Raw genomic sequence first — 14,117 nt, forward strand, 5'->3', positions numbered from 1 at the left:
CTTTTTTTTTTTTTTTTTACCTCGGGCGCCCCGATGTGACGTCACCTCACTAGCTGGGCCATTCAGGTCCGCTTCCGATGACGTTCGGTTTGCTTTCGCTTTTTGATTTAATTTTGCTTTAATTAATTGCAGTTTTACAATACTATTTAAATTTGGCTGTGCGTTTTACATGCATACTGGTATTTTATTTTATTTTTATTTCACGCTTGATGCCTTGATTGAGTTGTGTCCTCCACCTGCTGGCGGCTATTGTTATTACAAGTAGACTGGACATCTGTTTTGAAATACCGTATTTCCATATTTCTCATTTATATAACCAGGGTTAGGAGTGTTACTTTAAAAAAAAATATTCCGATAGAGTTACTGGTTGCCTGTTAAACAATTTAGTAACGTAATCAAAGTACCACAATATTTAAGTAATGTAACTTGATTTCATTCAATTATTTTGGATTACCCCAATAGCAAATATGACAAAAGAAATTCAATATCAATAAAGTACATCTACATATAGATTTTCTGTCTTGTTCTGTAAATGTTTAATATACGTGTTGGGAATGCCGTAGCGGGAGGAACACGAAGCACTCAGGATCCAAATCCAAAACCTCAGAACTGTGAGACGAATGTGCAAACGTCTTATTCACCGTGCTGCCAAGCTTCACAATAAATTTTTTAAAACCTATCGACAGTACTCAGTGTGTCTTATATACCGAGTGAAATGGGGGTGGGGGGGGTGGGAGGACTAAAGAAATTTATGGCGGCAGTTACCTTAACCCCTCCCCTCGCTGACGCGTGCGCGCTCACGCCCCTCCCACTTTAAGATTAAATGATGCGCTGCTACCTCTGCAAAAAGTTGGGGCTCAAATCAACAACCGGCTTCTCCCTGTTTTGAAATTGTAATACTGCAAAATAATCAATTTTTTTTAAAATAAATGTGCCTGTAATCTGATTACGTTTTTTTCTGTAACTGTAATGGAGTAGTTACTTTTTTTGTAATGTGATTATGTAATCCTGTTACACATATTCCGTTACTCCCCAACCCCTGTACATTACATAGCTCTATCCATCCATCCATCCATCCATCCATCCATTTTCTGAGCCGCTTCTCCTCACAAGGGTCTCGGGCTTGCTGGAGCCTATCCCAGCTGTCATTGGGCAGGAGGCGGGATACACCCTGAACTGGTTGCCAGCCAATCGCAGGGCAGATACAAACAAACAATCAGTCGCACTCACAGTCACACCTACGGGCAATTTAGAGTCTCCAATTAATGCATGTTTTGGGATGTGGGATGAAACCAGCGTGCTTGGAGAAAACCCATGCAGGCACGGGGAGAACATGCAAACTCCACACAGGCCGCGGATTGAACCCGGGTCCTCAGAACTGTGAGGCTGACGCTCTAACCAGTCGCCCACCGTGCCGCCTACATAGCTCTATTTCAAATAAAAATATTTAACTATAATGGAAAAACAGCCATTTGCCTCATTTTTGCAAAGATGGTGGCATCTGTCCCTCCAAGTTCCTTTCCTGGATGCCGTACTTACCCATCACTTCTTCATCACCCCTATTACCTTCACCAACATGTCCATTACAATCTGCACCAATCACGACTCTCTTTCTCTCTCTGTGATGCTCAGAACTACTTCATCGAGCTCCTTCCAGAATTTCTCTTTCACCTCTTAGGTCACATCCTACCTGTGGGGTATAGCCACTAATCACATTATACATAACACCCTCAATTTCAAGTTTCAGCCTCATCACTCGATCTGATACTCTTTGCACCTCCAAGACATTCTTAGCCAACTCTTCTTTTAAAATAACCCCGACTCAATTTCTCTTCCCATTTACACCATGGTAAAATAATTTAAACCCTGCCCCTAAACTTCCAGCCTTACTGCCTTTCCACCTGGTCTCCTGGACACACAATATATCAACCTTTCTCCTAATCATCATGTCAACCAACTCCCGAGATTTTCCTGTCATAGTCCCAACATTCAAAGTCCCCACATTCAGTTCTCTTTCCTCTTCTCTTTCTGCCGAAGAACCCGCTTTCCACCTCTTCTTCTTCGACTTCGACCCACAGTAGCTGAATTTCCAACGGCGCCCCGCAGGTTGACGGCGCCGGTGGCGACGTTGTTAACGACCGAATCGCATTTCCTAAAAATGTAAAATCTCAGCACAAGCAAGTTTTAGTTTCACAACAAATAAAATTTATTCAATTATATATATTACAAGTATGTACAGGTCATGTAACAAGTAAATATTAAAATAGACATTTTTTTAGAACTATTGTTCATCAAAAGGCATTATGTTGAAAAAATAGCTTTTTGTCATGATCTTGCGTTGAAACTGTCGTTTGCTTTTTTTTTTCTCTTTTTTTACTCCATCGCTCTCCTCCAAAGACTCGAAAGCACACGCGGGACGGACATGCACCCACACACTCACACAGGAGGAGGAGGCGAGTACAGGTGGGGGAAAAAAAAAAAAAAAAAAAAAAAACATTTGGTGAGGTTGAAAAAAGGCATGCACAGCATTAAATTGTGACAGCGGGAAAAACACAAACAAAAAAGAAAAACCACACGCGGACATCACAAAAAAAGAGGAAAACACACCGAAAACAAACACTTTGGTCCATTAAAACGGGAGACTTTTACAATCAAAGTATCTTGTACTTTTTTTTGTTGGTTGGTTTTTGTACAGCGCTTTTAAAACCATAATTACAAATTTTCTTGCTATGTACAAATGCACAAGATTTTGTATGTATAAAATAAGTTAAAAAATTAAGAGCACAATCTGTACACAAAGGTATACACACTCAACTGTGATTTTTGTGTGTGTGTGCATGCGTGTGTGTAAGTGACCCTGCTTAACGCGTCATGATGGTGACGGCGAAGGGTTCGGCGTCCTGTTTGGCGCCCCGGTATCCTGCGCTGGCCGACCCCTTGTTCTCCTGGACCGGCATCTTGCTGGCGGTCGTAAGTGATCCCCACTGCGCTGGTTGAGCGCACCGCCCCTTTAAGTGCTTTGCATTTTTGGTCGCCGTCGTCACATAGAGCCGGCCGCGAGAATGGTGTGTCGTCGGCTTCCCTCATATGGGCGTGAGGTCGAAGTCGTCGTTGACCTCCACCAGCGGGATGTAGAACTCAGGGATCTCGAAGATGCTGGTGGACTTGTAGGTGGCCGGGTCCAGCTCTTGGAGCTTGAGTTGCCACTCCAGGCGCTGCACGGCATTCAGCGCTGCCGCCTCGTGTTGCTGACGCATCAGCAGGCACGTCTGGGAAATGAAGATTAGAAAATGTCTATTTTAATAAGACTTGTCACTTTATTATTTGCAAAAATAAACCAATTATCAAATAAAAAAAAGGTTACATGTATATATGCGTGTAAAATTGCTTATTTAATTGTTTTTTAAAATTGTATTTACAAATTATTCACCACAATTTACAAATTACATGAATAGATAAGTGTCCATTTGACAAAAAAACCAAACCAAAATACAAAAACAAAACAAAAAAAAGCTTCATTCACAAAAAATATTTCATGCAATTTATTAATAAATTAAAAGGAGGTACTTTTTAAAATTTTACTATTAAAAATATTTCACGAGCTGTGGGTCGTGACCGAAAGAACAAGATCCCGGATACAAGCGGCCAAAATGAATTTCCTCTGTAGGGTGCCCAGGTTCTCCCTTAGAGATAGGGTGAGAAGCTCGTCATCCGGGAGGGGCTCAGAGTAGAGCCGCTGCTCCTCCGCATTGAGAGGAGCCAGATGAGGTGGCTGTTTAGGATGCCTCCCGGACGCCTCCCTGTTGAGGTGTTCTGGGCACGTCCCACTGGGAGGAGACCCAGGGGATGACCCAGGACACGCTGGAGAGACTATGTCTCTCGGCTGGCCTGGGAACGCCTCGGAATCCCCTTGGAAGAGCTGGAGGAAGTGGCTGTGGAGAGGGAAGTCTGGGCTTCCCTGCTGAGGCTGCTGCCCCCGCGACCCAGCCTCGGATAAGTGGAGGAAAATGGATAGATTGTAAATATATATTAAGAAAAATATTGAATACATTAAAAGTTATTGTATTATTTTATTTTACGAGCATAGATATATTTTTATTTACAATAAATAAACCAATTATTTGAGGAAAAAAATGTAATGGTCACTTATTGTTTTATATATACAGTGGGGTAAAAACATATTATAGTCAGCGACCAATTGTGCAAGTTCCCCCACTTAAAAAGATGAGAGAGACCTGTAATTTTCATCATGGGTATACCTCACATATGAGAGACAAAATGAAGGGGGAAAAAATGCAGAAAATCACTGTCTGATTTTTAATGAATTCATGCGTAAATTCCTCGGTAAAATAAGTATTTTAACAAGCAAGATTTATGGCTCTCAGACCTGTAACTCTCAGACCTGTAAGAGGAGAGCCACTCCTCTGTCCTCCACTTGTTACCTGTATTAATGGCACCTGTTTGGACTCATCAGTATAAAAGACACCTGTCCACAACCTCAAACAGTCAAACTCCACTATGGCCAAGACCAAAGCGCTGTCAAAGGACACCAGAAACAAAATTGACCTGCACCAGGCTGAGAAGAATGAATCTGCATTAGGTAAGCATCTTGGTGTGAAGAAATTAACTGTGGGAGCAATTACTAGAAAATGGAAGACATACAAGACCACTGATAATCTCCCTCGATCTGGGGCTCCATGGACGATCTCACTCCGTGGGGTCAAAATGATCACACAAGAACGGTGAGCAAAAATCCCAGAACTACACAGGGGGAACCTAGTGAATGACTTGCAGAGAGCTGGGACCAAAGTAACAAAGGCTACCATCAGTAACACACTACACCGCCAGGGACTCAAATCCTGCAGTGCCAGACATGTCCCCCTGCTGAAGCCAGTAAATGTCCAGGCCTATCTGCAGTTTGTGAGAGAGCATTTGGATGATCTACAAGAGGATTGGGAGAATGTCATATGGTCAGATGAAACCAAAGTAGAACTTTTTGGTAAAAACTCAACTTGTCATGTTTGGAGGAGAAAGAATGCCAAGTTGCATCCACAGAACACCATATCTACTGTGAAGCATGGGGGTGGAAACATCATGTTTTGGGGCTGTTTTTCTGCAACGGGAACAGGAAGACTGATCCGTTTAAAGGAAAGAATGAATGGCGCCATGTATTGTGAGATTTTGAGTGAAAACCTCCTTCCATCAGCAAGGGCATTGAAGATGAAACGTGGCTGGGTCTTTCAGCATGATCCCAAACACACCGCCCGGAGGAGTGGCTTGGTAAGGAGCATTTCAAGGTCCTGGAGTGGCCTAACCAGTCTCTAGATCTCAACCCCATAGAAAATATTTGGAGGGAGTTGAAAGTCTGCGTTGCCCAGCGACAGCTCCAAAACATCACTGCTGTAGAGGAGATCTGCATGGAGGAATGGGCCAAAATACCAGCAACAGTGTGTGAGACTTACAGAAAACGTTTGACCTCTGTCATTGCCAACAAAGGGTATATAACAAGCATTGAGATGAACTTTTGTTATTGACCTAATACTTATTTTCCACCATAATTTGCTAATAAATTCTTTAAAAAAAAAAAAAAAACAATCTTTCAAGTGGGAGAACTTGCACAATTGGTGGCTGATTAAATGCTTTTTTGTCCCACTGTTAAAATGAATTTAGAAATTTATTTTACAAATATTTCTATATTTGTAATATTATCTTGCCTGAAGATAGCTGGGAATGGCTCAAGGACGCCCGCGACTCTAGTGAGGATACGCGGTACAGAAAATGGATGGATGGATTTAAGAATAAATTAAATTAAAAACAATTATTTCATATTTTTAAAAATGTATATAGAAAACCAAGTAATATTGCTTTATTTTATCAGTTACAATAAATAACCAATTATGAAATATACATAACATTTTTCAAAATGTTATGTAAAATTCAACTCATCAATCATTTATTAAAAAGGTTAAATTTCTATGTACATTTTTTTTATAGTAAAGCCCCACTATTTTGCTGTTCCACAACATTGTGGATTGTTTTTTTGTTATTGCAGTTGAGACTGTTCTTGTACTGTTTGTACAATATTTTTGTGTTATCCATTACTCTCTCTCTCTCAATATATTATCCATCCATCCATCCATCCATTTTCTGATCCGCTTCTCCTCACTAGGGTCGCGGGCGTGCTGGATCCTATCCCAGCTTTCATCGGGCAGGAGGCGGGGTACACCCTGAATTGGTTGCCAGTCAATTGCAGGGCACATACAAACAAAAAATCCATTTGAACTCACATTCACACCTATGGGCAATGTAGAGTTGTAAATTAACCTACCATGCATGTTTTTGGGATGTGGGAGGAAACCAGAGTGCCCGGAGAAAACCCACGCAGGCAGGTGGAGAACATGCAAACTCCACACAGGCGGGGCCGGGGATTGAACCCCAGTCCTCAGAACTCTGAGGCAGACGCTCTAACCAGTCGGCCAACCGTGCCGCCCTCAATATTTTACATATGCTTAAATGTATTGTTTTAAAAGTGTTTAAAGACCCTGAACATTTTTAAGTGCAGTAAATGCTAGGGCAACACCTTACGGTGTATTTAAATATTTATTTAGTCAGGTCGACTCCATCACTCAGATGTGAGGTAGCACTTTTCTAATCGATGTTACAATTGACCTTGAGCTTGTCAAACTTGTCGTCGACGTCTTGTAGCCAGGACATGAACTGCCTAGCGTTGAATCGGTCCCTCACCGATGTTTTGCCATCGTCGCTCTGCAATGCAAACACGCTCACATCAAGTAGCCACTAACTGAGGAGTATCTAGTCGCTTTTGTGGTTCTCACCTGAACGTCTTGGGGCATGTTGTAGACTTCGGCATCCAGCAGCACGGTGCAGGCGCTGAACGGCAGCGTCTGATTGGCCAGTGTCCTTGCTGCGCGGTAGTGCACGCGCAGGACTTCCTGCTCGTTGGACACGATTAGCTTCTCCTGTGCAAGGGAAGAAGGAAAAAACATAATCGTGTGACGCTGGCAAACTCGCAAGACTTGGGCACAGTTTCAAATCTCGGCTCAGACCGTTCTGTAGTTTCACTGTTCTCTCATGTTTGTATCGCTTTTATCTGGGTACTCCGACTTCCTCTAAATTTTCCATAGGCGTGAATGTTTGTGTCAATACTTGTCTATTTGTGCCCTGCAATTGGCTAGCAACTAATCCAGGGTGCACCCCGCTCTTGCCCAAAGTCACCTGCGACAGGCTCCAGTTCACACTAATGAAGACAAGCACTATAGAAAATTGATTGATCGTATCTGAATAGCTTTATTCAAAATTTACTAGAGATCAGTCCAGCATGATAAACGCTATATAAGATAGATGGATGGAAAACAGTTAATTATGCCTCACCCTCTCGATGCTGTGCTGCAGACGCAGTTTCATGCGGACCACCTCCTGCTGTTTGAACATCTCCTTCAGCTGCTCGGGTAGCGAGGGTGGCGGAGTTATCTGTTCAGGATATTTACATCATTTAAATCGCAAGTTCTACATTTGAGTTATAATAAAAAAATATGTTTGTGTGGACTTACCGTGGGAATACACAACTTGCTGAGCGGATTGCCGTCTAGGAGGTAGGAGCCGTTGAAGGTGACGTACTCGTCGTAGTACTGTGGCGGCTGTGGCGCCACACTGCACAGCACCTTGCGCTTTTCCTCGATCTTCCTCCGGATGTGCAGGAACTCGTAGTACGGGTTGGCGCGCTCCGTCTGATAGGGTTCGATCTCCTCCAGCTTGACTGACGCCACGATAGCGGCAAGCGACTGCTGCTGGACAGGCTCGCCACTCTCCCGTTCCTGGTCCTGCTGCGGGACTGGACCAACATGGAAGGAGGGTGGCTTGAGCATCTTCCTTTTACGTGGATGCGGCACATGTAGGTCCTCGTCTGAGGAGCGGAGCTTGAGTTTGGCAACAGAGCAGTCAGATTCCGGTTCTCCGGACTGGGGGGATGAGTTTCCCGAGGTGTTGCTACTGCTGCTGCCGCTGCTGCTGCTACTGCTGCTACAGCTGCTGCTGCTCAGGTCGCTGTGGCCTGTTGGCTGCATGGCAGCCAGACTCGACTCTTCAGCAGAGGACTCTGGTTTCCTGTCTGTGGGGTCCACGTCCATGGACTCCGAGTGGGACTCCGAGGAAAACTCTGCAGTCAGCTCTTCTTCAAGTGAAGAATTCTGAGGATTGTCAGGGTTCTGCGGGATGTTGCATATCTCATGGTCCTTGGCAAGGCTTGACCTGTCTTCAGACGGCTCCATAGGAGCGTCACAGATGACTACATCAGGAGGTCTTAGATCCAAATTCTCTCGAGGATATCTGGACTCTGTGCTTGGTAGGGATTCAGTCGTGCTGGTGGAGGGTACTGGACTTTCTGTCGCCTCCATCTTGAGGCTCTCTGGGACATTTTCCACACTTTGGTGTTCTGCACCATCTGCGGTCACTGGTTTTTCCTTCCGGTCCCAAAGCTGGGCTGATGAAGAAGAGTCCACCGGCTGAATGCTCGCAGGCACAGGCTCCCCAGGCTGGAGGCTTTCAGGGTTCGTGAACTCTGGTGGTTCTGTAGACAGAGATGCTGACGGTGGGTCAGAGTCCCTGTTAATAGCGTCTGGTTGTGAAGTTGGACTTTCCAGACAGGGGATATCCCTCATGACAATGGCATCAGGGGGTTTGATTGCAGGACTACCACAGAGAGTGAGATTTGGAGGCTCTCTGTTTGGCGAGGAGCTGCCAGCAGTATCATCACACTCTATGACAGACTCAGAATTTGAACATTGTGGACCGACGTCCACTTCGTCTTTTTCTGTTGACGTCTCTCGCGTTTGTGGACCCTCTATGTGGGGCGTCTTCGGACTGTCAGCCACCCTGGTTTCAGTGGACGTGTTGGCATCCTCGTCCAGGATGGCTCTGAGGTATGCAGATTCGTGTCTGCCGGGAAATGTCGGGCGCTGCACATTCGGAAGAACGCCGCAATCCTTATCCAAAACAGATGGCAATCTGGTGGCCTGGATGACGAGGGAAGACTGCAAGAATGTAGGCTGCATGTCAGCTGCCTCCGGGTTCATGTCAGAGTCGTACTCCACGTGTTTGGGGGTCAACATTGCAGCCTGGCAGGAGTCCTCGGAGCTGGCGACAGAGACCAGGGACATGGACCTGGACATGAGACCACAGTGCTCACCCTCGGGCCGCGGGGATCTGCTTAAGCAGTTCTCAACTGCCGACATAACCTTGGTGCCGATGGAAGGCAAGGTCTTTCCGTCCAGGGACACGGTCCTGAGGCTGGAGGTGTCCTTCAGGGGTTTCTCTCGACCGTGGGTGTCGGAAGATTCAGAGCTTTTGGACCGCGTTAGCTCTTTGGTGAAGCAGGCGTCTGTCTTAGTCTTGTCTTTTGGCCTGGATTTTCCATGGTCCGCCAGAGGTCTCTGTTTGAGCCTCTCACGCTCCTTCTGCTTGATCTTCTCCAGGTGCTTCCGGTGCCACTGCTCTATCTCTTGATCCTTCAGGCTGAGCATGCGCTCAAAGCTGGTCTGCATCAGGTCGTCGTTCACCAAGCGCTTCTCTTTAGGCCTGGCGTCTCGCGCTCCGGGAGTGGGGTTTTTTTGCTTGGGCTTTTCAGTGTCGGTCTCGCTCGGCTTGACTTTGCCAATTTTGGCCTGCAGGGAGCGGTCCTTGTGTCGGTCCCTGTGCCTGTCCGGATCTCTGTCCCGCTCCCTCCGTTCCCGATCCTTCTCTGGTGTCCTCACAGCCTCCTCCTTGGATTTCGTGAACAAGGACTTTCCACCCTCAGAGAGATAAGCCTTCTTTTCTTCCAGAAGTACTTTTAGATTTGAACTCGAGGAAAAGGTTCCGTCTTTTACCTTCTCTTTTCTTTTCCTGTCACAGTCCTTCTCCTTGGAGCGGTCAGATTTGCCGTGATCTGAGGTTTTCTCCAAAGGCTTCATTTTCTTATCGGAGCTAACGCGATCCCTTTCTTTGTGATCCGTGACACTGTAATCTCTATCGGAGCGTTTGTCAAGTTTGTCACGATTCTTCCTGCTGTCTTCGTGTTTCTTTGCAGCAGATAAAGACTTGAGTTTGTCACTCTCCTTGTAGTTTTTATCACCTGGCGAGTGGCAGGATGTTGCTCCGGAGCGCTCTTTTTCCTTCCAGCGCTCCAACTGATTCTGTGATTCTGCTCTGTCTGTGTGCTCCGACCTGATCTTTTTTTCTTTGTCCGGATGCCTTCTCTCCAGTTTTTCCGGTTCCTTCTCTTTTCCTGGGAGCCGCTTGTCTGTTTTCTCACGTATGGGCTCCAGATGTTCCTGATCAGCAGTGAGGGTTATGGGCTTCTCATCAGTCTCCTCTTGCACACTGTTGCTCTGCGGCGGCTCAGCATCTGGAATCCGGCCGCCACAGTCGCCTCTGTCGTCGCGCTCTTTCGGCCTCTCCTCCCTGCGCTCTTTTTTCACCGCCTTGTCCTTGTCACGCTCTTCCCTCAGCCGCTTCTCCTTGCCACTGGAATGTTTCTCCTTGGTGTTCTTCTCCTCCTTGAAAGGGGAGCAGTCAGATGTCCTGTGCTCCTCCGCTTCACGTTTCACGAGTAGCGTGTCATCCATCTCGTCGCTTTTAAAGAAGTTCTCCTTCCAGAACTCTCTGTCAAATTCTAGATTCCTGTGGCCCTCTCTCCTGGCATCCTTCTGCCTGTGACGGCTGCGCTCCGCCTCATACTCTCTCCTATGTTTGTCTTTCTCCTTGTGTTTGAGTTTGTGCTTCTTTGCTGCTTTGACATCCAGGTCCGTTTTACGCACTGCGCTCTCGGTACTGTCTGGGCCGGTGGTATCCCTCCAGGGGCTGGAGTGGCTGTCGTCGCGCTCGCCATCTTTCTGGTGGTGCTTGCTCTTCTCCTTGTGCTTGTGGGCCTTGGTGCTCGAGCCTTCCGTGGAGTAGTCAGCATCTGAGTAGTGGTTATACTTGATGGTGTCGGTGGGACATGAGCTGTTCTCCTGCTTAAGCAGTGTGTGCTTGTCGGCCAGGCCGTGGATGAGCTTGGGAGACTTGATGGTCGACAAGTGGAAGAGGTGCACGGATGAGTCATCTTTGGGGCTGAAGGACATCTTAAAAGAGTCCTCCTCACGGCCTTTGTCCATGCTCTCCGACACGGTGGCCAGCTGGAGGACCAGCGTCTTGCTGTTCTCCTTCCCATCCTCTTGGTTTTCCTTATTTTTATTCTGGCTCTTGTTCTTCTTCTTGACTTTGCCCTTGTCTTTCTGCTCACTGCTGTCCTTTTTGGTCATGACGCCCTCCGATCTCTGGGAGCAGGTGGGCGAGCTCCTCTTGTCAGGGAGGCTCTCAAACTCGTCGCTGGACGTGTCCGAATTGCAGTGTACGCGTGGGATCTTCGGCTTCTTGGACTTGGAGGGGGTGTTGCCCTTGGCACTCTGCTTCCCAGCTACATTGTTGCGCTCTTTGTCCTCCTTGTCCCTCTGCCGCAATTCCCGCCGCAGGATGTGTCGCTCATTGAGCGCTTTACTGAGGTCCTCCTCCTCTTCCTCGTCCTTGAACTCGTACTCGTCTAGGTCCGGCACACAAGATGACGACTTAGCTTTCACGTCAGAGTCCTTCTCTGCGTCTGAGTCGTCCATGTTGTCGTCCATGCTGGATGGGTTGACAGAAGGTGGGTCCTCTGAGTCTGCAATACAAAGAGGTCGGATATACATGACAGGATACTTTATTAGGTACACCTGCACAATATAACTGAATTATAAATAAATAAATGGAATCAAATATTCTGCTTCTAAAGTGCCTGCTAAGTCATTTGCGTTTTTTTTTTAAATACAACCCCAATTCCAATGAAGTTGGGATAATGTGTTAAACATAAATAAAAACAGAATACAATACTTTGCAAATCATTTTCAACCTATATTTAATTGACAAGATATTTAATATTCAAACTGATCAACTTTATTGTTTTTAGCAAATAATCATTAACTTAGAATTTTATGGCTGCAACAACGTTCCAAAAAAGCTGGGGCAGGTGGCAAAAAAGACTGAGAAAGTTGAGGAATGCTCATCAAACACCTGTTTGGAATATCTCACAGGTGAACAGGCTAATTGGGAACAGGTGGGTGCCATGATTGGGTATAAAAGGAGCTTCCCTGAATTGCTCAGTCATTCATAAGCAAAGATGGGACGAGGTTCACCTCTTTGTGAACAAGTGTGTGAGAAAATAGTCGAACAGTTTAAGGACAATGTTCCTCAACGTACAATTGCAAGGAATTTCGAGATTTCATCATCTACAGTCCATAATATCATCAAAAGCTTCAGAGAATCTGGAGAAAACATTGCATGTAAGGCTGAAAACCAACAGTGAATGCCCGAGACCTTCGATTCCTCAGGCGGCACTGCATCAAAAACCGATATCAATGTGTAAAGGATATCACCACATGGGGTCAGGAACACTTCAGAAAACCAATGTCAGTAAATACAGTTCGGCGCTACATCCGTAAGTGCAACTTGAAACTCTACTATGCAAAGCGAAAACACCCAGAAACGCCGCAGGCTTCTCTGGGCCCGAGCTCATCTAAGATGGACTGATGCAAAGTGGAAAAGTGTTCTGTGGTCCGACGAGTCCATGTTTCAAATTGTTTTTGGAACTTGTATACGTCGTGTCCTCCGGGCCATCCGGACTGTTATGGATGCAAAGTTCTAAAGCGAGCATCTGTGATGGTATGGGGCTGTGTTAGTGCCAATGGCATGGGTAACTTACACATCTGTGAAGGCACCATTAATGCTGAAAGGTACATACAGGTTTTGGAGAAACATATTCTGCCATCGAAGCAACGTCTTTTTCATGGACGCCCCTGCTTATTTCAGCAAGACAATGCCAAACCACATTCTGCACGTGTTACAACAGCGTGGCTTCGTAGTAAAAAAGTGCAAGTACTAGACTGGCCTGCCTGCAGTCCAGACCTGTCTCCCATTGAACATGTGTGGCGCATTATGAAGCGTAAAATACGACAAAGACCCCGGACTGTTGAACAGCTGAAGCTGTACATCAAGCCAGAATGGGAAAGAATTCCACCTACAAAGCTTCAACAATTAGTGTCCTCAGTTCCCAAACATTTATTGAATGTTGTTAAAAGAAAAGGTGATGTAACACAGTGGTAAACATGACCTTGTCTCAGCTTTTTTGGACTGTGTTGCAGTCATAAAATTCTAAGTTAATCATTATTTGCTAAAAACAAAGTTTATCAGTTTGAACATTAAATATCTTGTCTGTGTAGTGTATTCAATTAAATATAGGTTGAACATGATTTGCAAATCATTGTATTCTTTTTTTTATTTATGTTTAACACAACGTCCCAACGTTTCAGCACTTCAACATTATGTTTGAAGTGCTGAAAATGTGCAAAGACAGAAAAATTTAGTACTGAATTGTTGAGACATAGCATTTTCACCATCTCAGTTCAGATTTTTTTGGCAGGGCTAAAATGGGGGCGTGCTGATGCAACCAGGGAACAGCATGCGCTGGCCCTCCTAACTACAGTTGTGCTCATAGGTTTATATACCCTGGCAGAATTTACGATTTCTTTGCCATTTTTCAGAGAAAATGAATAACACAAAAACTTTTCTTTCACTCATGGTTGGTGCTTGGGTGAAGCCATTTATTATCAAACAACTGTGTTTACTCTTTTAAATCATAATGATAACAGAAACTACACAAATGACACCGATCAAAAGTTTACATACCCTTGAGATTTTGGCCTGATAACATGCACACAAGTTGACACAAATGGGTTTGAATGGCTACTCAAGGTAACCATCCACACCTGTGATCTGTCTGCTTGTAATCAGTGTGTGTATAAAGGTTCAGTGAGTTTCTGTGATCCTGACAGACCCTTGCAGTGAGTCATGGGGAAACCAAAATAATTGTCAAAAGATCTGCGGTAAAATGTAATTGAACTGTATAAAACAGGAAAGGGATATAAGAAGATATCCAAGGAACTGAGAATGCAAATCAGCAGTGTTCAAACTCTAATTAAGAAGTAGAAAATGAGAGGTTCTGTTGAAACCAAACCACAATCAGGTCGACCAACAAAAATTTCTGCCAC

The 14,117-nt window shown here is 45.2% G+C and overlaps 1 protein-coding gene across 2 annotated transcripts in view; it reads right to left on the reverse strand.

Annotated features, from left to right (window-relative positions):
- Nucleotides 1–2,328: 2,328 nt before the first annotated feature.
- ankrd12 (ankyrin repeat domain 12) overlaps nt 2,329–14,117 on the reverse strand; it is a 47,352-nt gene continuing 35,563 nt past the window's right edge. For both annotated transcript variants that reach the window (XM_061695128.1, XM_061695129.1), the window contains 5 exons: nt 7,572–11,695; nt 7,393–7,491; nt 6,837–6,980; nt 6,670–6,765; nt 2,329–3,269 (listed from right to left, as the gene is read on the reverse strand). In XM_061695128.1, the coding sequence (XP_061551112.1) occupies nt 3,084–3,269; nt 6,670–6,765; nt 6,837–6,980; nt 7,393–7,491; nt 7,572–11,695 (4,649 nt within the window). In that variant the 3' untranslated portion in view covers nt 2,329–3,083. The remainder of the gene's footprint in view (nt 3,270–6,669; nt 6,766–6,836; nt 6,981–7,392; nt 7,492–7,571; nt 11,696–14,117) is intronic.

Source organism: Phycodurus eques, chromosome 13, assembly GCF_024500275.1.
Source record: "Phycodurus eques isolate BA_2022a chromosome 13, UOR_Pequ_1.1, whole genome shotgun sequence".
Classification (NCBI taxonomy): Eukaryota; Metazoa; Chordata; class Actinopteri; order Syngnathiformes; family Syngnathidae; genus Phycodurus; species Phycodurus eques.